This window comes from Tupaia chinensis, unplaced genomic scaffold (assembly GCF_000334495.1).
Source record: "Tupaia chinensis unplaced genomic scaffold, TupChi_1.0 Scaffold000076_1, whole genome shotgun sequence".
NCBI classification, from domain to species: domain Eukaryota; kingdom Metazoa; phylum Chordata; class Mammalia; order Scandentia; family Tupaiidae; genus Tupaia; species Tupaia belangeri.
Genome location: NW_006159536.1, coordinates 115,364 through 135,075, shown reverse-complemented (window position 1 = coordinate 135,075; position 19,712 = coordinate 115,364). Strand labels below are relative to the sequence as shown.

Genomic DNA, 19,712 nt, shown 5'->3' with positions numbered 1-19,712 from the left:
TCTCTCTCTCTCTCTCTCTCTCTCTCAAAAGGAGCTGGTCTAACACTTGGAGAAAGTGGATGAAGCATATATGAGAATTCTTTTTACTATTCTGGAAGACTTTTGTAAGCCTGCTTTTATATAAAATTAAAAGCTGAAAGAAAAAGAGAATTTAGGGCCAGCAGGTGGTGTGGTGGTTAAGGAGCTGGTCTCCCACATGGTCCACTGGGGTTCAAGTACCTGACCTAGAGGCTTATTTCTCAGTTTCTCTCTCTCTCTCTCTCTGTGAGTCCATGTGTCCTATAGAAATATAAAGTCTTTGAAAGATAGCAAAGTATTCATTAAATAGACACTCTATTACTGGGTCAAAATTATTTGAAATTTCTTCCTGTTCTGTTCTTACGACTTTAACTCCTCCTAGTCCTATCACATAGGGCTAAAGAAGTGTAAAAGTTTGCCAGTGGTGGGTACCATCTAAATTGCCTCTCAAAATAAGGTGAATTTCAGGGGCTATAAGGGATTAAAAAGTGTCATAAACAGTTTATTTTTAATTTGTGCAATTACCTTACTTTATAATGAGAATAAAAGAACAATACAATGAACATCTCAATTTTTTTTTTCTATTAGCACCTTCCCTCTCTGGACTTGTTCTTTTTTCTTTTTTCACGTGAATTTATTTACTTGTAAATTTTAAGCTGCTGGGTCTGGGACTCAAACCATGGTCAGCCATGTGGGAACCCAGTGCCTTAACCATCACACAACATGCTGGTCCCTGAACTTACTTCTTTTTCTCTCCCTTTATTCATTCCATTCTGATTTTCTTATACTACCAAAGCTTATACTCAAGACCTGATAATATTTGGAGATCCTCTTTAGTATGAGAAATTTGTTTTCTGGACACAGGTATGCTGTATAGGTAAAGATTGCTATTGCTGGTTTCCTTCACCCAATCTTTCTTGCAAAGTGTTGCCCCAATTGCAACTAATAAGTATCCTGGGATACCAGCTTCAGGATGATGCACACGCTAAATACTGTAGAAAACAGACAGAAGACAAAACCTGACTTCCCGATGTTACTTTGAACTGCTGAATCAACCTTTGCCTACTCCTGAGTTAATCCAGGACTTGCTGTCATATGAACTAATAGATTTCCATATTGCTCGTTAATTTGTTATGGGGTGGCTGCTACTTGTAGTCTAGTGCATCCTAGCTGGTTCAGATCCACTTTCGGCTGTAGAATTCCAGGTGAATTTTGATCTTGCTTTGCAAGGTGTAAAACTCACCAGGAGGAAAATGGGGAAGAATATTCCAGGTGAGGAAAAGATGTAAGCAAGGGTGAAGAAATACAGAAGCATTTAGTGTACATAGAGAACTAAAGTGAGATAAGGCAAAAGGTAACAGAAGTCAGGTATTTGAGATAGGGTGGAAGACAGTCTGAGGCCAGATTCTTGAAGGAATTAAAATTTTTTCAATGGGTGGTAGAGAAACATCAGAGACTTTAAATTAGGGAAATGACATAATCAGATCAGTCTTTAAGCCTATATATAATCACTCTTCCTTTCTAAAATTCTAGCCATTGGGCCGGCAAGTGGCATGGTGGTTAAGGTCACTGAACTCCCACATGGCTGACTGTGGTTCAAGTCCTGGACTGGGCAGCTTGCTTTCTTGCTTTCTCTCTCTCTCGCTCTCACTCTCGCTCTCGCTCTTACTCTGTCCCTCTCTGGTCAAATTTAGATAAATAAATAAATTTAAATAAAATAATTTAAAAATAAATAAATGGAACAAAATTCTAGCAATGACATCAAAAGCGAAACAAGAGGTAGGAGAAATAAGAGGAAGGAAATGAGCCAATATAAGTGAGAATTGTGTCTGAACTCCCTGTAAACTTATACATAGTATTTGTTGTATTGACTTATATTCACTTGTCAAGAAAAGTCATGACACATTTTTGCATACAAAAACAGAAAAAATAGGTTATGACTTTTCCAACAACTCAACAGTTATATAAATATATATAACTGTGTATGTGTGTGTACATATATACAAAGAAAGAATGCAGCTTCGGATTACCCAGGATATTTAACAGGATTCTTGGTTGGTAGTTTGCAATGACTTTATTGTAAGAATCTGTACTCTAGTGCAGCCATTACTTTGACAACAATCTTCCTCATTCTGTAATAGAAAAGCTGTGTTTTCTGAGCTTTGATTCTGATGCCATCTCTGTTGTTGACTATGGGACATTAGAATTAAGGTTAGACCTTGATTTTTCTTACATAAAGTGAACTATCTAAGTTAGATGAGTTCCAGGTTTAAAATATATCAATATCATCATATGTCATATCCTATAACATAAGATCATTTTATGACTACATTGATCTATAAGGGCTTTTTTCTCTCTGTGTGCTCCTTCTTCCCCTCTCTTTTTCTTTCTTTTCTCCTTCTCTTTCTCCCTTTTCTTTTATTTTTTTAATTAGGGATTTTCTGGAACTGAATAAAGTTTCAAACTTGAGGAAGATTTATGTGTACTAGATATTAGCTAGAAATGTGTGTTGAGCTGTAGATAACAGAAACACTCAGTTACAGTGGCTTAAACAAATGTGGGTTTATTTTACTTTCATTACAAGAAATTTGACGTGCTGGTCCAGTAACACGTCCATTAAGCATTATGCAAAGGAAGCTGGATTCACCATGGCCAATCAGGGTTCAAGTCCCAGCCCAGCAGCTGGAAAACCACATGGCCGTGAACATACCTAAGATTTTGAAGGATGAAGAATTGCAGGAAAAGGGATTGTGGCAAGATCAGACTCTGCTGGAGGGTGCTTTCTCCCTGTTTCTCTCTCATGTGTACTCACATGCCCTGTGGTGTAAAAGAAAATCTGAAAGTAAAAGGTTGTTGCCATTGGTTCAGGGCCTCAACCACATTGAAGCTAGCATTTTTTTTGGCAGGGGGAGGAGGGAGAGGTTTTTGTTACAGGGCACGTGCACTCTCCAGAAAGACAGAAAGACAGAAAGTGAGAAATCACCCCCTGGGAGGATGGCCACACCGCAATCCCTTCTCCTCCATTCTCCTCTCAGGATCTTGGGCATGCACGCACACGCGCCTGGCTTGAGTTTAAGCCACTGGGTCCGGGACTCGAACTGCGATCAGCTACGTGGGAGTCCAGAGACATAGCCATTACGCTAACTGCTGGTCCCTGAAGCTAGCATGTTTAAAATCTGCTGGACTTTCCCTCCTACTTATCACTTCTTGAGTGTTTGGTGACTGAAATAAGAGGAAATTGTGGAGCTGGGGGCATTTGCTCTGTTTCATTAGGAAGCAAGAGATTTTCCAGAACCATCTCTTCTCCCTATCAACGTTCCTACCCTTAAGCTTCTTCGACAGCCAGAAGAATGTCATGTGTCCACTTCAGTGATAAAGGAGGCTGCCTGAGATTAGGGAACTCAACTTTTACCTACAATTTTAGGGAGTTTGAAAGTCATCAGAAACCCATTATGGTGCCAGATTCAGAGTTTCTGAGTCAAAAAGTGGGTCACGCTATCTGAAACTAAACTTTTAGATCTTCATTCCTCAGAAGCAAACTGAAATCCTCATACATGTCTAATAATCTGACTTGAAGAAGCAAGTTGTTTAAAGATTAGAGAATCAAATGAGATGAGTCATTATGAAAGTATTTGGCAAACTGTAAAGTTCTGCTTAATATGCAGGTGCATTTCTACTATGGAAATCTTTGTTACCCCATGGATCATCATCTGGGTTATCACTTGCAGTGTGTGTGCGTGTGTGTGTGTGTGTGTGTGTGTGTGAAAAAATCAGTTAGATAGAAGTAGGGTAGAGGAAAAACATGAGCAAATCAGTGCCAGGAACACACAGAAAATACTTTATTAGTTTCCAGATGGAGAAACGATGAAGGAGAACATATTTCAGTAGAAATCCATGACTCTCCTCAGAGAGCCCACTCTGGCATTCACCGCCCCCCAGTCGTGGTACCGCCTGTATTCCCCCGGCCTCAGCAGGTACTGCCGTCCCCGGTAGTTGGGCAGCTCATAGAGGACCCAGGAGCCCTCCAGCACATGGAGGGAGTGGATCTCACTGAAGTGGAAGCGGTCCTGAAGAGAAGAGCAGTCCTCAGTGAACTCCATCATCTGGCCTCTATAATCTTCCCTTTCGTAGAGTCTAATCCTGTGAGGGCCAGCCTGGCAGACCCAGGATGGAAAGAGGAGAAAAGCAACCATTAAATGATGCTGATGCATTAGTGAGGTCCAGCATGGTGAGGACTGGCACGGGCTATTTTGAGATATGGTAAAAATTCATTGATTCTGAATGTTTACAATGTCCTCATTGTGGAGAGCAGAGACTCGGTATCTTCTCAAGAACATAAAGAGGGACTGACAGAACTGAGAAGGAAAGCTTACCCTTGACATATTCAGATATTTCTGGGATAAACTATTTTTTATAGCCAGCGCCCTGAACCACAGAGAAACACTAACCTTTAAAAGTATATTATTGGGGCCAGTAGGTGGTGTGGTGGTCAAGGCGCTGGACTCCCACATGGCAGACCACAGTTTGAGTCCCAGACCTGGTAGCTTGCTTTCTCACTTTCCCTTTCTCTCTCTCTCTCTCTGGTCAAATTAAGTAATAATAATAATAAATAAAATTAATAAAATAATTCCTTAAAAAAGCATATTACTGTTTTGGCCTTTTTGAAGAAATATTTTTATATTCAAATATATTAAATATGTTCACATGTAGATAAAATATATTTAAAACATAAGTATTTTAAACATATCAAATATAAAATATGGAGCAACTTAAGTCTCAGCAATCACTTCTCAGTCAATAACCTATGAATAAATTAGAAAAAAATCAGGAAAGTAAAAACCAGGAAATTAAAACATGAAGTTTTTCATAAACTTTTGTGTCTTAAAACATATAATGAAACAAACGTGGCACGTGTGTAAAATTTATCCATGTGGATTTCCATTTACAGGAAGTACTTTTATTTGTATAGTTTTGGAGAAAAACAAAATACGCAAGTGGGGAGCAAAAAAAAGTAAAAAAAAAAGTCTTTAAAAAGTGACCTTGTATGACCTTGAATGCTCAGGAACTACCATATCGACTAGCAGTTATTTTCTCTTCTCTTAGAAATTACTGCTTTAGCTACAACTCCATTCTAAATGATTCCAAGAGTGGACTTCCATCATACATGCCCGCCCCACAGGGCAGCAAACACACTCCTCCTCAATAAGTATTAGTGGGTTATTTGGTATCTGAGTAATACTGCTTTGGTGGGGAGCAAATTGTTGGAACCGATCCACTCTAGGTTATCTTTTGTCCAAACACTCTCAGTTATTCTGAATGATCACTATTCCAGATGTTTGACCTTTGCTTGCAACTCTCCAGTGTCCTCAGGGCCTCCGTGCTGACATGGAACTGGACTCACGTGGGGGATGAGGCGGCAGGAGCGGACCGAGTCGCTGAGGCCCATCCACTGCTGGTAGTCGGGGTACTCGCCGCGCCGCAGGAAGTACTGGCAGCCCGAGTAGTTGGGCTGCTCATAGAGCATCCAGCAGCCGCTGTCCACGCGCACCGAGTTGCAGCGGCTGAAGTAGGGCTGCAGGTTGGAGTGGTCGCTGCTGCATTCGTAGTAGCGGCCCTGGAAGCCCCGGTCCTCGTAGAAGGTGATCTGCAAGGCAAGGCGAGGCGAGGGCTCAGAGGCCTGGCCGGGGCTCCGGCCCCGGTGTGCCAGGGAGCCTCCCGGGGCCCTGGGCGCTCGGCGGGCTCACCTTCCCCATGGCTGGCTGGGCGGACGGCGGAGTGGAGCGTGTGGGGCGGCGGCGCAGCGGGGCTATATAGCAGGAGGGTGCTGCGTTGGCAGGAACCGCACAAAAGGGGCCCGCGGGGGAGCAGGGGAATTTTCTTTCGTGTTCTCTTTTTTTCTCTCTGCTGTCATGGTCCACGGGGCTCATTGTGGGTTTTGGTCCCATTCTCTCTGGAGGATTCCGATTGCTCTCACTGGCTAATGCTATTGAGACCATTTGAAAAAAAGTAATTTGGGACTTTGTCTATTTAATAATAGAAGGAGAGCTTCAGCCATTTCATATATAGTTCACACTTTTAGTTGTATCGGTTGGAGAAAAATAAAATGTATAGGTGGATGAGCAACAAAAGCAAAGAATCAAAATAAGAAATATAAGTTAATCTATAAGAACTAAAATATTTTTATGTGCCACAATATTAAATACTGACAACTGGAAGGAAATAAGCTTAACTCAATGTTGAAACTGTCAAGCGACTTCTTTAAGAGAATGTCTTTGTTAAAGGGTGTAAACATTGGAAAGATTTACCAAAGGAGTTCACAGAATTTCTGTCTTTCAGTATGGTAAAAAACAAACAAATAAACAAAAACAGCAAGCAGAGATACTTCAGCATTGTATTTAACCTCGTTGCATTCATATATTAGACATGATCTCTTAGCTAATTGTGGCTCTGACTCAATTAGCTAAGAGATGAATTAGCTAAGAGAGAATACATTTAAGAAAGGTAACCTCAGAAAGAACTTAAAGAAAAATGTTTAAGTTACAGGAAATAAGAAAAAGTAATACTTTTTGAATAGAAAAGCAGATGACCTCTTAGCTTATTGCAAAATAAAGCCAAGTTCCTAAGAAACACATTTCAGATAGGATCTAGAATACTTCTTTGTTCTCTGGCAGGCAGAGTATACAAAGCTTTTGCCTCAGAGGAAATTAATCACATGAGCACAAAGAGGAGCTATGGCTGGAATGGTAGAGGGAGAGGAAGGAATAAATATCCAGAAGCTAGGACTCTAGGAAGACTTTAGAAAGTATTTACTGGGCTGGAAGAGAACAGTTTGATGGACTGGAAAGAGCGCTGGAGTGGAAGATGACCAATGCATCTAGCCTCTTTCATGTTCAAAGAATTTTTACAGTCTCGTGTCGACCCATGGAACTGTTTTGTCTTGTCTATGAGTAATAAACCTTTGTTTAATTCATAATACCATCTACGTACAAGATGAGGATTTCATTTCTTTTTTAAATTATTTTATTCAATTTCATTTATTAATTCATTCATTTATTTTAATTTGACCAGAGAGAGAGAGAGATGATGATTTCATTTCTTGTCCTCTGGCTTTTATTACCACTACATGAGGCTTGTGTTTGCAAAATTGCTTATGTTTGCATCATGGAAAATAAGCAGCCAGAATCTAAAGTATAAAAATGACCATTTTAGGAGTCAGCAGGTGGTGTGGGTACTAGGCAGCTGGATCCCACATGGTTGACTATGTGGTTTGAGTCCTAGACAAGGAGGTTTCAAAATCACACCGGGCATGTCTGTGTGTGTGTGTGTGTGTGTGTGTGCATGCCCAAAATCTGGAGAAGAGAATGAAGGAAAAAGGATTGTGGTGTGGCCATTCCCCAAGTGTTTTCTCACTTCCCACCTCTCTCTCTCTAAGTCTGTCTCTGGTGAGCATATGTGCCCTATAGAAAACCTTTATTAAAAATTATCATTTTCCCTTTTGCTTTGTTACCCCACTGAAAGCAAGATGGGTCATCAGTAGTTCTCCTGGAGCCATCTGCAAAAATTCGGCCAGGGCTCTCGCTCTTGGCGCGTGTGCTCGAACGGGCACGGTCTGATCTGGAAATACGGCCTCCACATGTGCCATGAGTGTTTCCGTCAGTACGTGAAAGACATAGGCTTCGTCAGGTTGGACTAAATGATCTTCCCTGAATGGATTGTCTAAGATATCCACCCAGTGAAAGGAATCATGCTGGCTATTTGTATATAAAATAAAATTTAAAAAAACTTCAATGTGTAAGTGTTTTAACATGACTAGATTACTTGATTATAGATCTCTCCTTTTAGGACTTATTTTTATTGACTTCTCAATGGATTTGGTATTAAATATGTGGCTTACCTTTCCTCAATTATGTAAAGATATTCGTGCAGGACTCTGAAAGAAATGATCATTTTAATGAAAAAAATTTAATGTTATTTTGATTAAAGTTGTTTCTGAGTCTAGGGCTCCATGAGAAGAGTGTTGATGGATTAAACAATAAAATATGAGAAAGAACTGGAATGTAGAGTCCCAGAAAGCACAGACCAAATGGTTCAGGGAGCAGGGAGCTAGGGGCAACCTCGAGGACCACAGAGGGGTTATCTGAGGGGACCACTGACTGTCTACATAAAGTTACAACTGAAATTTACAGTGCGTCCAGAGGACCAAAGCAGGGAGGCTCTGGGTTTGGTTTTTCCATTGACAAGGAAGAGAGGGACCTGCAGTTAGTGTAATGGCTATGTCACTGGACTCCCATGTAGTCGACCGTGGTTCGAGTCCTGGACCTAGTGGCTTGAAACTCATGCCAGGCGCATGTGCATGCATGCCCAAGATCCCGAGAGGAGAATGGAGGAGAAGGGATTGCAGAGTGGCCATCCCCCTTGGGGGTGATTTCTCGCTTTCTGTCTCTCTGTCTCTCTCTGTCTGTCTGGCGAGCACACGCGCTCTATAGCAAAAAAAAAGAAACCTCTCAAAAAAAAAAAAAAAGAAAAAGAAAGAAAAAGAAAGAGATTTATTTCAGTCCAGGAACGCTTCTACCTTGACTTTTTATAGAACTGTAAAGTGAAACACTTAGACCAAAATGTGATTTGTTTCCAGTGTGCTAGGAGTGACAATTATGTGTGAGACTTAAGCCTCAAGTTGTGCTGAGTGTGCTAGGTGAACATAAATTAAGATCTGAACATAGAAATAGAACTCTATACAAATTACCTGGAATAGTGGAGGGGACTGTCATGGAAGAGGAACAAGAGATAAAAAAAAAAAAAGGCACGATTGTCCTGCTCTAGTCCAGAAAGTAGCCTTATATCACTCTCCAAATACTCAGATTTCAAGCACAAATGACGGCAAAAAAGACTAGATCGAGGAGAGTTTTGCTATATTCATGGTCAGTAATTTATGTAGCTGATGTAAATATCAGTCTGTAAAATTATAAAAAAATATCACTTACTTTATTTATTTATTTATTTTTGGAGAGGTTTTTGCTATAGGACGCGTTCACTCGCCAGAGAGAGAGATTTTTGAGAAATCACCCCCCAGGGGGGATGGTCACGCCGCAATCCCTTCTCCTCCATTCTCCTCTCGGGATCTTGGGCACGCACACACACGCGCCTGGCGTGAGTTTAAGCCACTGGGTCCGGGACTCAAATTGCAGTTGGCTACAGGGGAGTTCAGTGACATAGCCATTATGCTAACTGCTGGTCTCAAAAAATATCACTTACTTTCTAGAACTCAAAATACTTTATGAATTTAATTCTCATCCTACTGGGATGGAGCAAAAATTAAACATCAATAATTGTTGGGGTCTCATTTCTCACTTTCGCAGCTCCATGGCTTCCCATGTGCCAAAGCATTTCTTGGTGGGAGAGAAGAAACATAAGGAATTACCATGGTGTCGATGGCTAGTCCCCAGCTTTGACACAAACTTGGAAGTGAGAACTGGTAATCTTAAAGTCTGTGGATCTGGTGTCAAAGAGAACTGGTAATCTTAAAGTCTGTGGATCTGGAGATGTGCTTTATTGGCTGGTGCAGTGTTTAGATGTGTGTGTGTGTGTGTGTGGGTGTGTGCGTGTGTGTGATGTTTTAGGTTGATTCAGACTTTCCTTGATTCACCAAGTCCTCATCGTTCCCTATCGTTTCCTTTTAGTTTTGTTATAGGGTTTGTATACTCACTGGAAAGAGACAGAGCTAGAGAAAGAAAATGGGAAACCATTTCCCAAGGGGATGGTCACACTGTAATCCCTTCTCCTCCATTCTTCTCTCAGGATTTGGGGTACTCAAGCGCACACACCCAATATGATTTTCAAACCACTGAGTCTGAGACTCAAACCGAGAAGTTGGCCATGTGAAACCCGATCGCCATAACCACCATGCCAGCTGCTGGTCCAATTCCTCCGTTATTTACACCATTTCCCTGGCTGCTGATGGCATTGAGTTACAACTTCAAAGAAGAATTTTCAAACTCTGTTCCGTTTCTACCAAATGAAAAAACTGTACATTAAGGTAAAGTCCCCAAGCATTCCTTCTGCATTGAAGCTGTACTTTGCTAAGAACTTGGTGTTTTACACGATGAGTGCTCAAATGTCCTTTTGTAAGTGTCTTTTTTAAAACAAAAACAAAACTTTAGGTTTTTGCCATTGGGTGCTTGTGGCACTTGCTAGAGAGAGACAGAGAGCAGGAACGTGAGAAGTCATCTCCTGGGGGTATGGCCATGCCATAGTCCCTTCTCTTTCATTCTCTTCTCAAGATTTTGGGCACGTATGCACTGTCACTCAGCCTGAGTTTCAAGTCACAAGGTGCAGGACTCGAACCACAGTCAACTATGTGGGTCCAGTGCCTTAATCACTGCACCCCCTGCTGGCTCCTATAAATGTCTTTTATAAGATGACATAAGAATAGATGGTGCTTAGTTTTGAACTTTTGTTATTTTATTTTTTATTTTAAATGTCCTTGCTTGGCAAAATAAAAATTGGCAGTTCTATACTGACCCCCATTTAAAGAAAATCAGCCTGGGAAATCTAAAATATTGAGAAGGACTTGATTTAAAGAATGTGAAAAATGTGATGAGCATTTGGGAGTCTCTTAAGAGAGAGAGAGAGATTTTTGCTATAGGGCACATGCACTTGTCAGGGACACAGAGAAAGACAGAGAGAAAGTGAGAAATCACCCCCTCCCCCAGGAGGGATGGCCACGTCACAATCACATCTCAATTCTCCTTTTGGGATCTTGGGCACACACTCACATGAGCCTGGGATGAGTTTCAAGCCACTGGATCTGGGACTTGAACTGCAGTTGGCCATATGGGATTCCAATGCCCCAACCACTATGCCATTGCTGGCCCTGGGCTTCTCTTTTTGAAAGTTATAATGCTTAAAAATTCTACCCAGAGCTATGTCAGAAATTACTCTCCTATAGGATACTGTTAGGACCACTGTAACAATCAGGGACATTAGACAATCCTGAACTGGAGTCTCTTCCGTTCTCTTTCTAGCTCGGGAAACCTGGGCACACTACTTAATTTACCTGAGTTATTTTTAAAAAAAAAAACTTCAATGTTTTTCACAGATATTGTAAATGGTAGGCTTAATTTGTGCAGTATAAAGGCGCTTGTGTGCTTGAGTTAATTTTTTTCAGTATCAAAATAGATAATGGTCTTCATTAAATACAGCTTTTACTATATAACTATCATGTTTTTCTTGCACAAGACATTTCTTTTGAAATTATTACTATTATTTTAAAATGTTCCTAGAGGGTGCATGCACTTGCTGGAGAGGAAGAAAGGAGAAGCAGAGGGAGAAAGCACTCTCCCTGGGAAATAGCCATATAGCAATCCCTTCTCCATTTCCCCCTCTTTTCTGGATTTTGGACAGCCATGCACACAGGTTGGCATATTTCTTGAGCCACTGGGACTGGGACTCAGACAGCGTAGTTAGTCATGTGAGATCCGGCTGCTTTAATCACCACACCACAGGCAGGCCCACATGACATTTTCTTTCTTTTCCCCCCTTTCTTCTTTCTTCCTTCCTTCCTTCTTCTTTCTTTTTTTGCTATAGGGAGTGTGTGCTTACTGGACAGAGAGAGAGAGAGAAATCACTCCCCTACCCCCCCCAAGAGAGGATGACCGTGCCACAATCTCTTCTCCTCCATTCTTCTCTTGGGATTTTGGGTATGCATATACATGTGCCCGGAGTGATTTTCAAACCACAGAGTCCAGGACTCAAATTGCAGTTGGCCAGGGAGTCCAGCGCCTTACTCACTACACCACCTGCTGGCCCCAAAGTGGTATGACTACTCAAGCACCTTCATCCCTGTATGCCACCATTATTGTCAGTTACCATTCATCTTTATCGTCTTCAGAATCCTTTATGAAACTGTGTGGCTCACCAGTAAAAATACAACAGTGACTGTAAAAGTGAGTGAGCCTAAAATACAAAACTGGCTGTAAAAGTGAACCTAAAGAACTCTAAAGAAGAAGAAGGCCATTTCACGCTGGGCTCTAAGTTTGCCCAACTTAGAGCCAAACTATGTAGGAGAGGAAGATCAAACAAGTCATCTGCAAAATGTTTGAGCTGCTTTTTATAATTTCTATTCCTCGGGAAACTTTGTTAGTGTCAAGCACTTTTTTTAAAAGAAGAATTATTTATTTAATTTTATTTATTCATTCATTTTATTGTTAACTTGACCTGAAAGAGTCACAGAGAGAGAAACAGAGGGAAAGTGAGAAAGCAAGCCACTGGGTCTGGGACTTGAACCTTGATCAGCCATGTGGGAGTGTCCAGCATCTTAACCACTACACTATCTGCTGGCCCCAAGTACTTTGTTTTTGAAAAAGAGAGAGAGAGATTTTTGCTATCAGGCATGTATGCTCGCTGGAGAGACAGCAGAGAGAGATAGAGAGATAGAAATCACCCACCCGGGGGGCAGGGCCATGCCACAGTCCTTTCTCCTTCATTCTTCTCTCGGGATTTTGGCCATGCATGCACACGCGTCTGGCATGACTTTTAAGCCACTGGGTCCAGGACTCAAACCACAATTGACTCCGTGGAAGTCCAGCAACATAACCACTACTCCATCTACTGGTCTCAGTGTCAAGCACTTTTAACCCAAGTGTAGCTCTGGATCATTGTCAAAGTGTACCCCCAAAGCATAGGAAGGACAATGGAGGATTTGCTTTGTACTCTTCAGACCCATGGGCTGGAGAAAGAAAGAAAGGAGTAGAAAGGTAAGGAATTGAGTGGTGGGGAGGAGAGCAGTGAAGGAAGGGAGATCAGCTGACAGTGGAAGTGGTAAGAGAACCTCTGACTAGCTCCTTCTCTGCCTCCTGGTCCTCAGGCAAAGGGCCAATAGGAGGAAGTGGCTGCTCCTGTTATGCAACCCTTTATCTCTCCAGAGTGGCAAAGAGAGATTCCTTCCTTCTTTTAAAAGAATTTGGGGGACGGGACCAGCAGTTAGCGTAATGGCTATGTTGCTGGACTCCCATGTAGTCAACTGTAGTTTGAGTCCTGGACCCGGTGGCTTAAAACTCACACCGGGCACGTGTGTGTGCATACCCAAGATCCCGAGAAGAGAATAGAGGAGAAGGGATTGCGGCGTGGCCATCCTCCCCTGGGGGGTGATTCCTCGCTTTCTGTCTCTCTGTCTCTGTCTTTCTGGCGAGCACACGCACCCTATAGCTAAAAACCTTTCCAAAAATAAAGAAAGAAAGAAAGAAGAATTTGGGGCGTCAGCAGGTGACGTGGTGGCTAAGGCAATGGATTCCCTTATAGTAGGCTGTGGTTTGAGTCCCAAACCTGATGGTTTGTTTTCTCATTCTCTCTCTTTGGTGTCCTATAGCAAATTTAATAACAATAATAATGGATAAAATTAAATCATTATTTTAAAAAAATACTTGCCACAGGGCATGTGCATTCAGAGAGAGACAGAAAGAGAGAGAAGGAAAGTGAGAAAGTACCCTCATGGGGAATAGGTCATAGCACAATCCCTTCTCCATATCTGCATCCTGTCGGGATTTAGGGTACACAGGCACACGTGCCTGGCTCGTTTCTCAAGCTGCCGGGACAGAGATAGGGACCACATGTTATAGTCGTGGGGAATTCGGATTCTTAATCACTAGTCCACAGGGTCACTCTCGACTGTTTCCTGTTCATTGGAGATGTTCTGAACCATTCACAAAAGTGTTGCAGAAAGGTAAAATGGACGTGTGTGACATGCTGGGAAAATACTTCCCCTCCCAAAATATTAGGGAAATGAAGACACATACCATGAGAAACATGCAAATGAATATTACTCCATTTATTTCCCCTAAAAGCTTGTTATGTGGTCATTTGAAAGTCCTTAGTGAGCCGGTGATGTAGTTAAGACAGCTGGATCCCACATGGCCAACTACTTGGTTCAAGGCCCAAGCCCAATGACTTGAAAAACATTCTGGTAATGTGTGTATGCATGCCCAAAATCCTGGGTGGAGAATGGAAGAGAAGGAATTATGGTGTGGCATCCCACTCTGGGGGATGATTTTGTATTTTCCCCGCTCTGTCTCTTTCCAGCATGTGCCCTATGTAAAATTAAAAAGAAAAAAAAAAGTAATTATATCTTATTTAGTACTAGTATTGACTGTTCTCTCTCTTATAGAGCTCTGTGGAGGTAGGGACAATGCCCTTTGTTCATATGTTTGTTTTGTTTTGGTTGTTTTTCATCCCCATGCTATTTTTTTTTTCTACAGTGCATGTGCACTTTCTAAACAGAGACAGAGAGACAGGGAGAGAGAAAGTGAGAAATCACCTCCAGGGGGTATGGCCACACTACTACCCCTTCTTCTCCATTCTTCTCTCAGGATTTTGGGCATGCATGCACACACACCCAGTATGATTTTCAAGCTGCTGGGTCAGGGACTAGAATCGCAATCAGTCATGTGGGAATTCAACACCTTAGCCACTGTGCTGACCTCAATCCCCATGCTAAATTTAGTAGCCCATGGTAGATGCTCCATAAATGGTAAAGATCTAATTCAAAGGAGTTTAGGATCTTCAATGGCTAACATGTAGGCAGAACCTATTAAATTTTTTTAAAAAAATTTGCATTGTGAGCAGGCAGTCTCAGTTCTAGGTCTCTATCTTCTTGAAATTATTGCACGTCAAATAAAAGTACAGCAATACTCTTTGCAGCATTGTCAGTAAAAGCAACATTGGAAAAGCCCAATTACCAATGGAAAAATGGTGACATAATCAAGTGGATCTCCAAAAAAGGAGATGCATTTGAACTCTTAATTAGAATAAGGTACTGATGTAGATTTGTGTCTGTGTTATATTACATTTTAAAAAGCAAGTTACAGACTAATACGTACAGCATGATTGCATTGTTGGAAAGTTAAGAAATATGTGTTTTGGGGCTAGCAGGTGGTGTGGTGGTGAAGACGCTGGACTCCCACATGGCTGATCACAGCTTGAGTCCTGGACCTGAAGCCTTACTTTCACGCTTTCTGTCTCTCTCTGGTCAAAATAAAATAATAATAATAATAATAATAAATAAAATTAAATAAATAATTCTCAGAGGGGGAAAAAGCATGTGCTTCGGAGATAGTTATATAAACGAGAGAAGATTCCAGAAGATGTAAACAAAGGTTAGCAATGAAGGGTGTCAGAAGGACCCTCTCTACCATTGCTTTCTAAAATTTTAAAGTATAAGGTTATGGATGACTTACTTTGAAGAGAAAATTGTAAGTTAAAAATTAATTCTATACTGATTTTACAAATTTTCAATTGATTGCCTTTTTAAAAGAGATATTGTATTTAACTTATTTATGTATTTAAATTTGACCAGAGAGGGACAGAGTGAGAGAGAGAGAGAGAAAGAGAGAGAGAGCAAGCCACCAGGTTTGGGACTCAAACGGTGATCAGCCATGTGGGAGTTCAACGCCCTTAATCACCACGTCATCTGCCAGCCCCAACTGCTTGCCTTTTTTTTTTTTTTTTTTTTTTTTTTTTTTATTTTTATTTTTTTTGGGGAACAGGTGTTTTTGGTAATGGCTATGTCGCTGGATTCCCACGTAGTTGACCGCGGTTCGCGTCCCGGACCTGGTGGCTTAAAACTCACGCCGGGCGCATGTGCGTGCGTGCCCAAGATCCCAAGAGGAGAATGGAGGAGAAGGGATTGCGGCATGACCATCCCCTCTGGGGGGTGATTTCTCGTTTTCTGTCTCTCTGTCTCTCTCTGTCTGTCTGGCGAGCGCACGCGCCCTATAGTGAAAACCTCTCAAAAAAAAAAATTTTAAGACTTTGCTTTGAGTAGGCAGAGATTACTTCAACCAAAGAGTTCTAGAGGAGTCAGCAGGTGGCATGGTGTTTGATGCATTGGATTTCCACATGGTTGACCACTGTTCAAATCCTGGACCTGGTGACTTGCTTTCTCCTTCTCCCTCTCCCTCTCCCTCTCCCTCTACCTCTCCCTCTCTTTCTCTCTGTCTGTCTCTAGTCAAAATTGAAGAATAATGATAATAAATGAAGTAAAAAATAAATAATTATTCTTAAAAGAAAAAGAGCTCTAGAAACTATGACTTTCTTCACCATGCCTTTACATTTGAACCTATTTTTTTTTTTAACTTAAAGAACGTGTTCAGTTTGTAGGACGTTATATTGTGCAAGTCTATTTACAATATTGATATGGATCTGTTACTAGTTTATTTGCACTAGTTGGGTGCCATGTACAGCTGTGCAGTCTCTGCATTTCATGCGGTGTTTGGGCCGGCACAATGAGAGCTGAGAGCTAAGAACTATACCACAGCCAGAGCTATTTCAGAAGAGGATGAGGAGTCTTTAACCTGAATGCTCTCAAAGACATGGCAATGGTTGATGGCAGCCCTGGCGCTAGTTATTTGGTACCATGCTTGAAAGAAAACAAGACTACCATTCCTTACGTAATCCAACGAGGCTGTTTGCCAAGTGAGGGCTTGGCAAGCAGCTCAATTATCATTTGACTTTATCTTTTGTTGTCTAAAACCATTTGCAAGGTCAGAAGGAAACTTCTGAAATATTATCCCTCAAAGCCCCCAGCTGAATGCCTCACTCCTCACTAATCCCCTACTCTCATTTCTCTAGCTTTGACCTGCCTTTTCTTCCTTAAATGGGCTACATCACCCCTTTACTTCACTTCTGAGTCTTGTTCAGACTCACTTTACCTTGAAGTCCTTCTTAAATAGATACCCTTCTGGCCCTGTTCACTGCTCCACCATTTTTTTTTAAGAGAGATTTTTGCTACAGGGTGCATGCACTCGCCAGAGAGACACAGAGAGAGAGAGAGAAAGTAAGAAATCACCCCCCCAAGCCCTGCAGGGATGGCCACACCGCAATCCCTTCTCCTCCACTCTCCTCTCTGGGTTTTGGGCACGCACACACACGTGCCTGAGGTGTTTCAAGCCTTCAGGTCTGGGACCCAAACCATAGTTGGCCGTGTACAAGTCCAGTGCCTTAACCACTATGCCACCTGCTGGTCCCCACACTTCTCCACCTTTAACAGAAGCATGTATAGATTAATGAATTTGCTCATAATGAAAGAAAAACAGAAGTCAGCAATTGCCAACAATACAGACTAAATATTTTATTAGGTTCCAAAATGAGAAAATGGTAGTGTTAACCTATTTTAGTATAAATCCACCACCCTCCGCAAAGACCCTGCCTTCGCGTCCACAGCCCCCCAGTCGTGGTACCGCCTATACTCTTGGGGCCTCAGCAGATACTGCCGTCCCCGGTAGTTGGGCAGCTCGTAGAGGATCCAGCAGCCCTCCAGCACGTGGAGGGAGCGGACCTCACTGAGGTGGAAGCGGTCCTGGATGCAGGAGCAGTCCTCGCTCAGCTCCATCATGAGGCCTTTGTGGTCATCTCTCTCATACAGCCGCATCCTATGGGAGCCTGTCTGCTAGGTCCACAGAAAAGAAGGATCGGGAAAAGCAAATGAGCCTCTTCCAGAATTCATCCAACCACACAACAGATGAACTTGGTAGGCTGGGGCATGGTACTGTCAGTGCCGAAACCAAGACTCGGGGATTACTGAGAAAACTGCGTATGACTCTTCTGCTAGCCTTTAACAAGTCCTGCATGCTTATTACTTCTTTCTTCTCCAGGGAGGAGATGGAATTTTTTAAAAAGTCCAAACTCTAAGTTAGAATCCTTCCAGGATGCAAATGTCTTGATCTTTATTTCCCTGTGTTAATCCAAACTTTTGCTTTGGGGGAAAAAATGTACATACTTAATTTTGACTAGTCTTCTTTTCATGAGAGTATTATCTCCCAAATTTATGTGCATATAAATGTACACTAAAAAAGATGTAAGAAATCGTGTACTTCAGTAGAAAGTTGGTTTAAATAGTTACTTGGCACCAAAATTCAACTGATTTTCCAAATGAAGGAAAATGACTTTTTCTGAAGTTGGATGCTATCTTTAAATATTCTATGTTCATTAGAGCTTTTGACGTTTCCTGGTCCATGGTGAAATCTGTCTACTTCATCCATTAGAAATTCCTTTACTCTAGGTAAAACAATGTATTAGAAATTCTCCCATCTTCTGATTCGTCAGCTTCTTATTTGCAAATTTTGCTTTATATCTTGCTACAGTATAATATTTGTTACAGACAACTTTTGATTGACCTACATGTAGTGAACTCTTCTAAGTGGGTTCTTCCTTATAGTCTCCGCTGTCTTTGTGCATGTAACAGATTCTGGGCTTCAGCCACTTGACCCCTAAGTGTTTCTAAAGGAAGATCTCCCTCGCTCTAACCCACATCCACTTTATGGTGAGGAGACAGCGTGAACAAAATCAAGCACTCACTTGGGGGATGAGGCAGCAGGAGCGGATGGAGTCACTGAGGCCCATCCACTGCTGGTAGTCGGAGTAGTCCCCGCGCCGCAGGAAGTACTGGTGGCCCAGGTAGTTGGAGCGCTCATAGATCATCCAGCAGCCGCTCTCCACCCGGATGGAGTTGCAGCGGCTGAAGTAGTTCTGCAGGTTGGGGCAGTCGCTGCTGCATTCGTAGCAGCGGCCTTGGAAGCCCCGGTCCTCATAGAAGATGATCTGCAGAGAAAGAATAATCCCTAATTAAAGCATTGGCTCCCAATAGACGTTCTATCGAGGCTTTTTTCTTTTCTTGTTCTTTCACTTGTGTTCTGCTCACCTTCCCCATGGCCGATCCACACGGATGATGCCAGTTCAGTGTGTCGGGCCGACAGCGGTCTATATAGCAGGACGGCTGCTGCGTTGGCAAGAACAACACAAAAGGGGCCCGCGCGGGTAAGGGAATCTCATGGAGCTTTTTGACGTGCTGCATTCAGAGGGAACGATTGTAGATTTTGCCCTCATGCTCTGGTATATTCCAATGCTGTCCTGTATGTGCTGCTCTGTGTAGTTTTTCTATGGATTCTGAGTATTTTCTAAATTTATCACCACGTCGGTCTGAACTTTTCACCTGAAATTCATTTCTCTACACATATGATTCCATTATACCCCATGAAATTTTTGGAAAAAATCTCTGCTTTTGTAGAAGTGCCCCAGAATTCCAGACAGGCTGCAGGTGAGATAGACTGCCCCAAGCACTGACCTGGCAGAGCCGACTCCGTCTTACGGTCTTTTCCTTTACTTGCCTTGCCAGGCCAGTGCAGTACACAAATCTAGATTCCGAACTTCCCTAGTCTGGGCTGCACTGACCCGCCACTTTAAGATCTAGCTCCTAACTTCTTTGATGGGTGCACTTCATGTAACTGGAAATCAGCCCCTGCTAGTCGACTTGTGATGAGAAGCAAGGGAAGGCTTTCTGTAACCTTTAAGCCCAGTATATAGCTTTATTGGTTTCTTCCCCCTTTCCAAGGATGATGGAAGCCATAAAGCTTCGTGGACGAAGGTGCGAGCTTTGAACCCAGACTGCCTGAACTTAGAATGCCCTGAGCAGTATGAACTTGGCAAGTCACCTAACCTCTCAGAGCATGAGTTATCCCATGGGATAGTATGGTAAATGAAAAGAAAAGAAAGAAAAAGGAAGAAAAGGAAAAAAGAAGGAAGGAAGGAAGGGAGAGAGAGAGAGGGAGAGAGAGGGAGGAAAGAAGAAAAAAGGAAAAAGAAAAAGAAAGAAAGAGAAAGAAAGAAAGAAAGAAAGAAAGAAAGAAAGAAAGAAAGAAAGAAAGAAA

At 42.1% G+C, this 19,712-nt stretch overlaps 2 protein-coding genes across 4 annotated transcripts; both read right to left on the bottom strand.

Moving 5' to 3' along the window:
* Window positions 1–3,899: 3,899 nt before the first annotated feature.
* Window positions 3,900–5,771, bottom strand: LOC102496470 (gamma-crystallin D). The gene is made up of 3 exons (XM_006142435.2): window positions 5,763–5,771; window positions 5,420–5,662; window positions 3,900–4,172 (listed from the first exon to the last, which is right to left on the bottom strand). The coding sequence occupies exons 1-3, from the start codon at window positions 5,769–5,771 to the stop codon at window positions 3,900–3,902; spliced, it is 525 nt and encodes a 174-aa protein (XP_006142497.1).
* An 11,408-nt stretch (window positions 5,772–17,179) lies between these two features.
* LOC102495514 (gamma-crystallin C) lies at window positions 17,180–18,715 on the bottom strand. 3 transcript variants are annotated; one of them, XM_006142434.1, is made up of 3 exons: window positions 18,707–18,715; window positions 18,360–18,606; window positions 17,180–17,448 (listed from the first exon to the last, which is right to left on the bottom strand). In XM_006142434.1, the coding sequence occupies exons 1-3, from the start codon at window positions 18,713–18,715 to the stop codon at window positions 17,180–17,182; spliced, it is 525 nt and encodes a 174-aa protein (XP_006142496.1). The 3 variants fall into 3 exon arrangements, with proteins under 3 accessions (XP_006142496.1, XP_006142494.1, XP_006142495.1); XM_006142432.1 differs by having other exon boundaries at window positions 17,180–17,455; window positions 18,364–18,606; XM_006142433.1 differs by having other exon boundaries at window positions 17,180–17,452; window positions 18,364–18,606.
* Window positions 18,716–19,712: the final 997 nt, after the last annotated feature.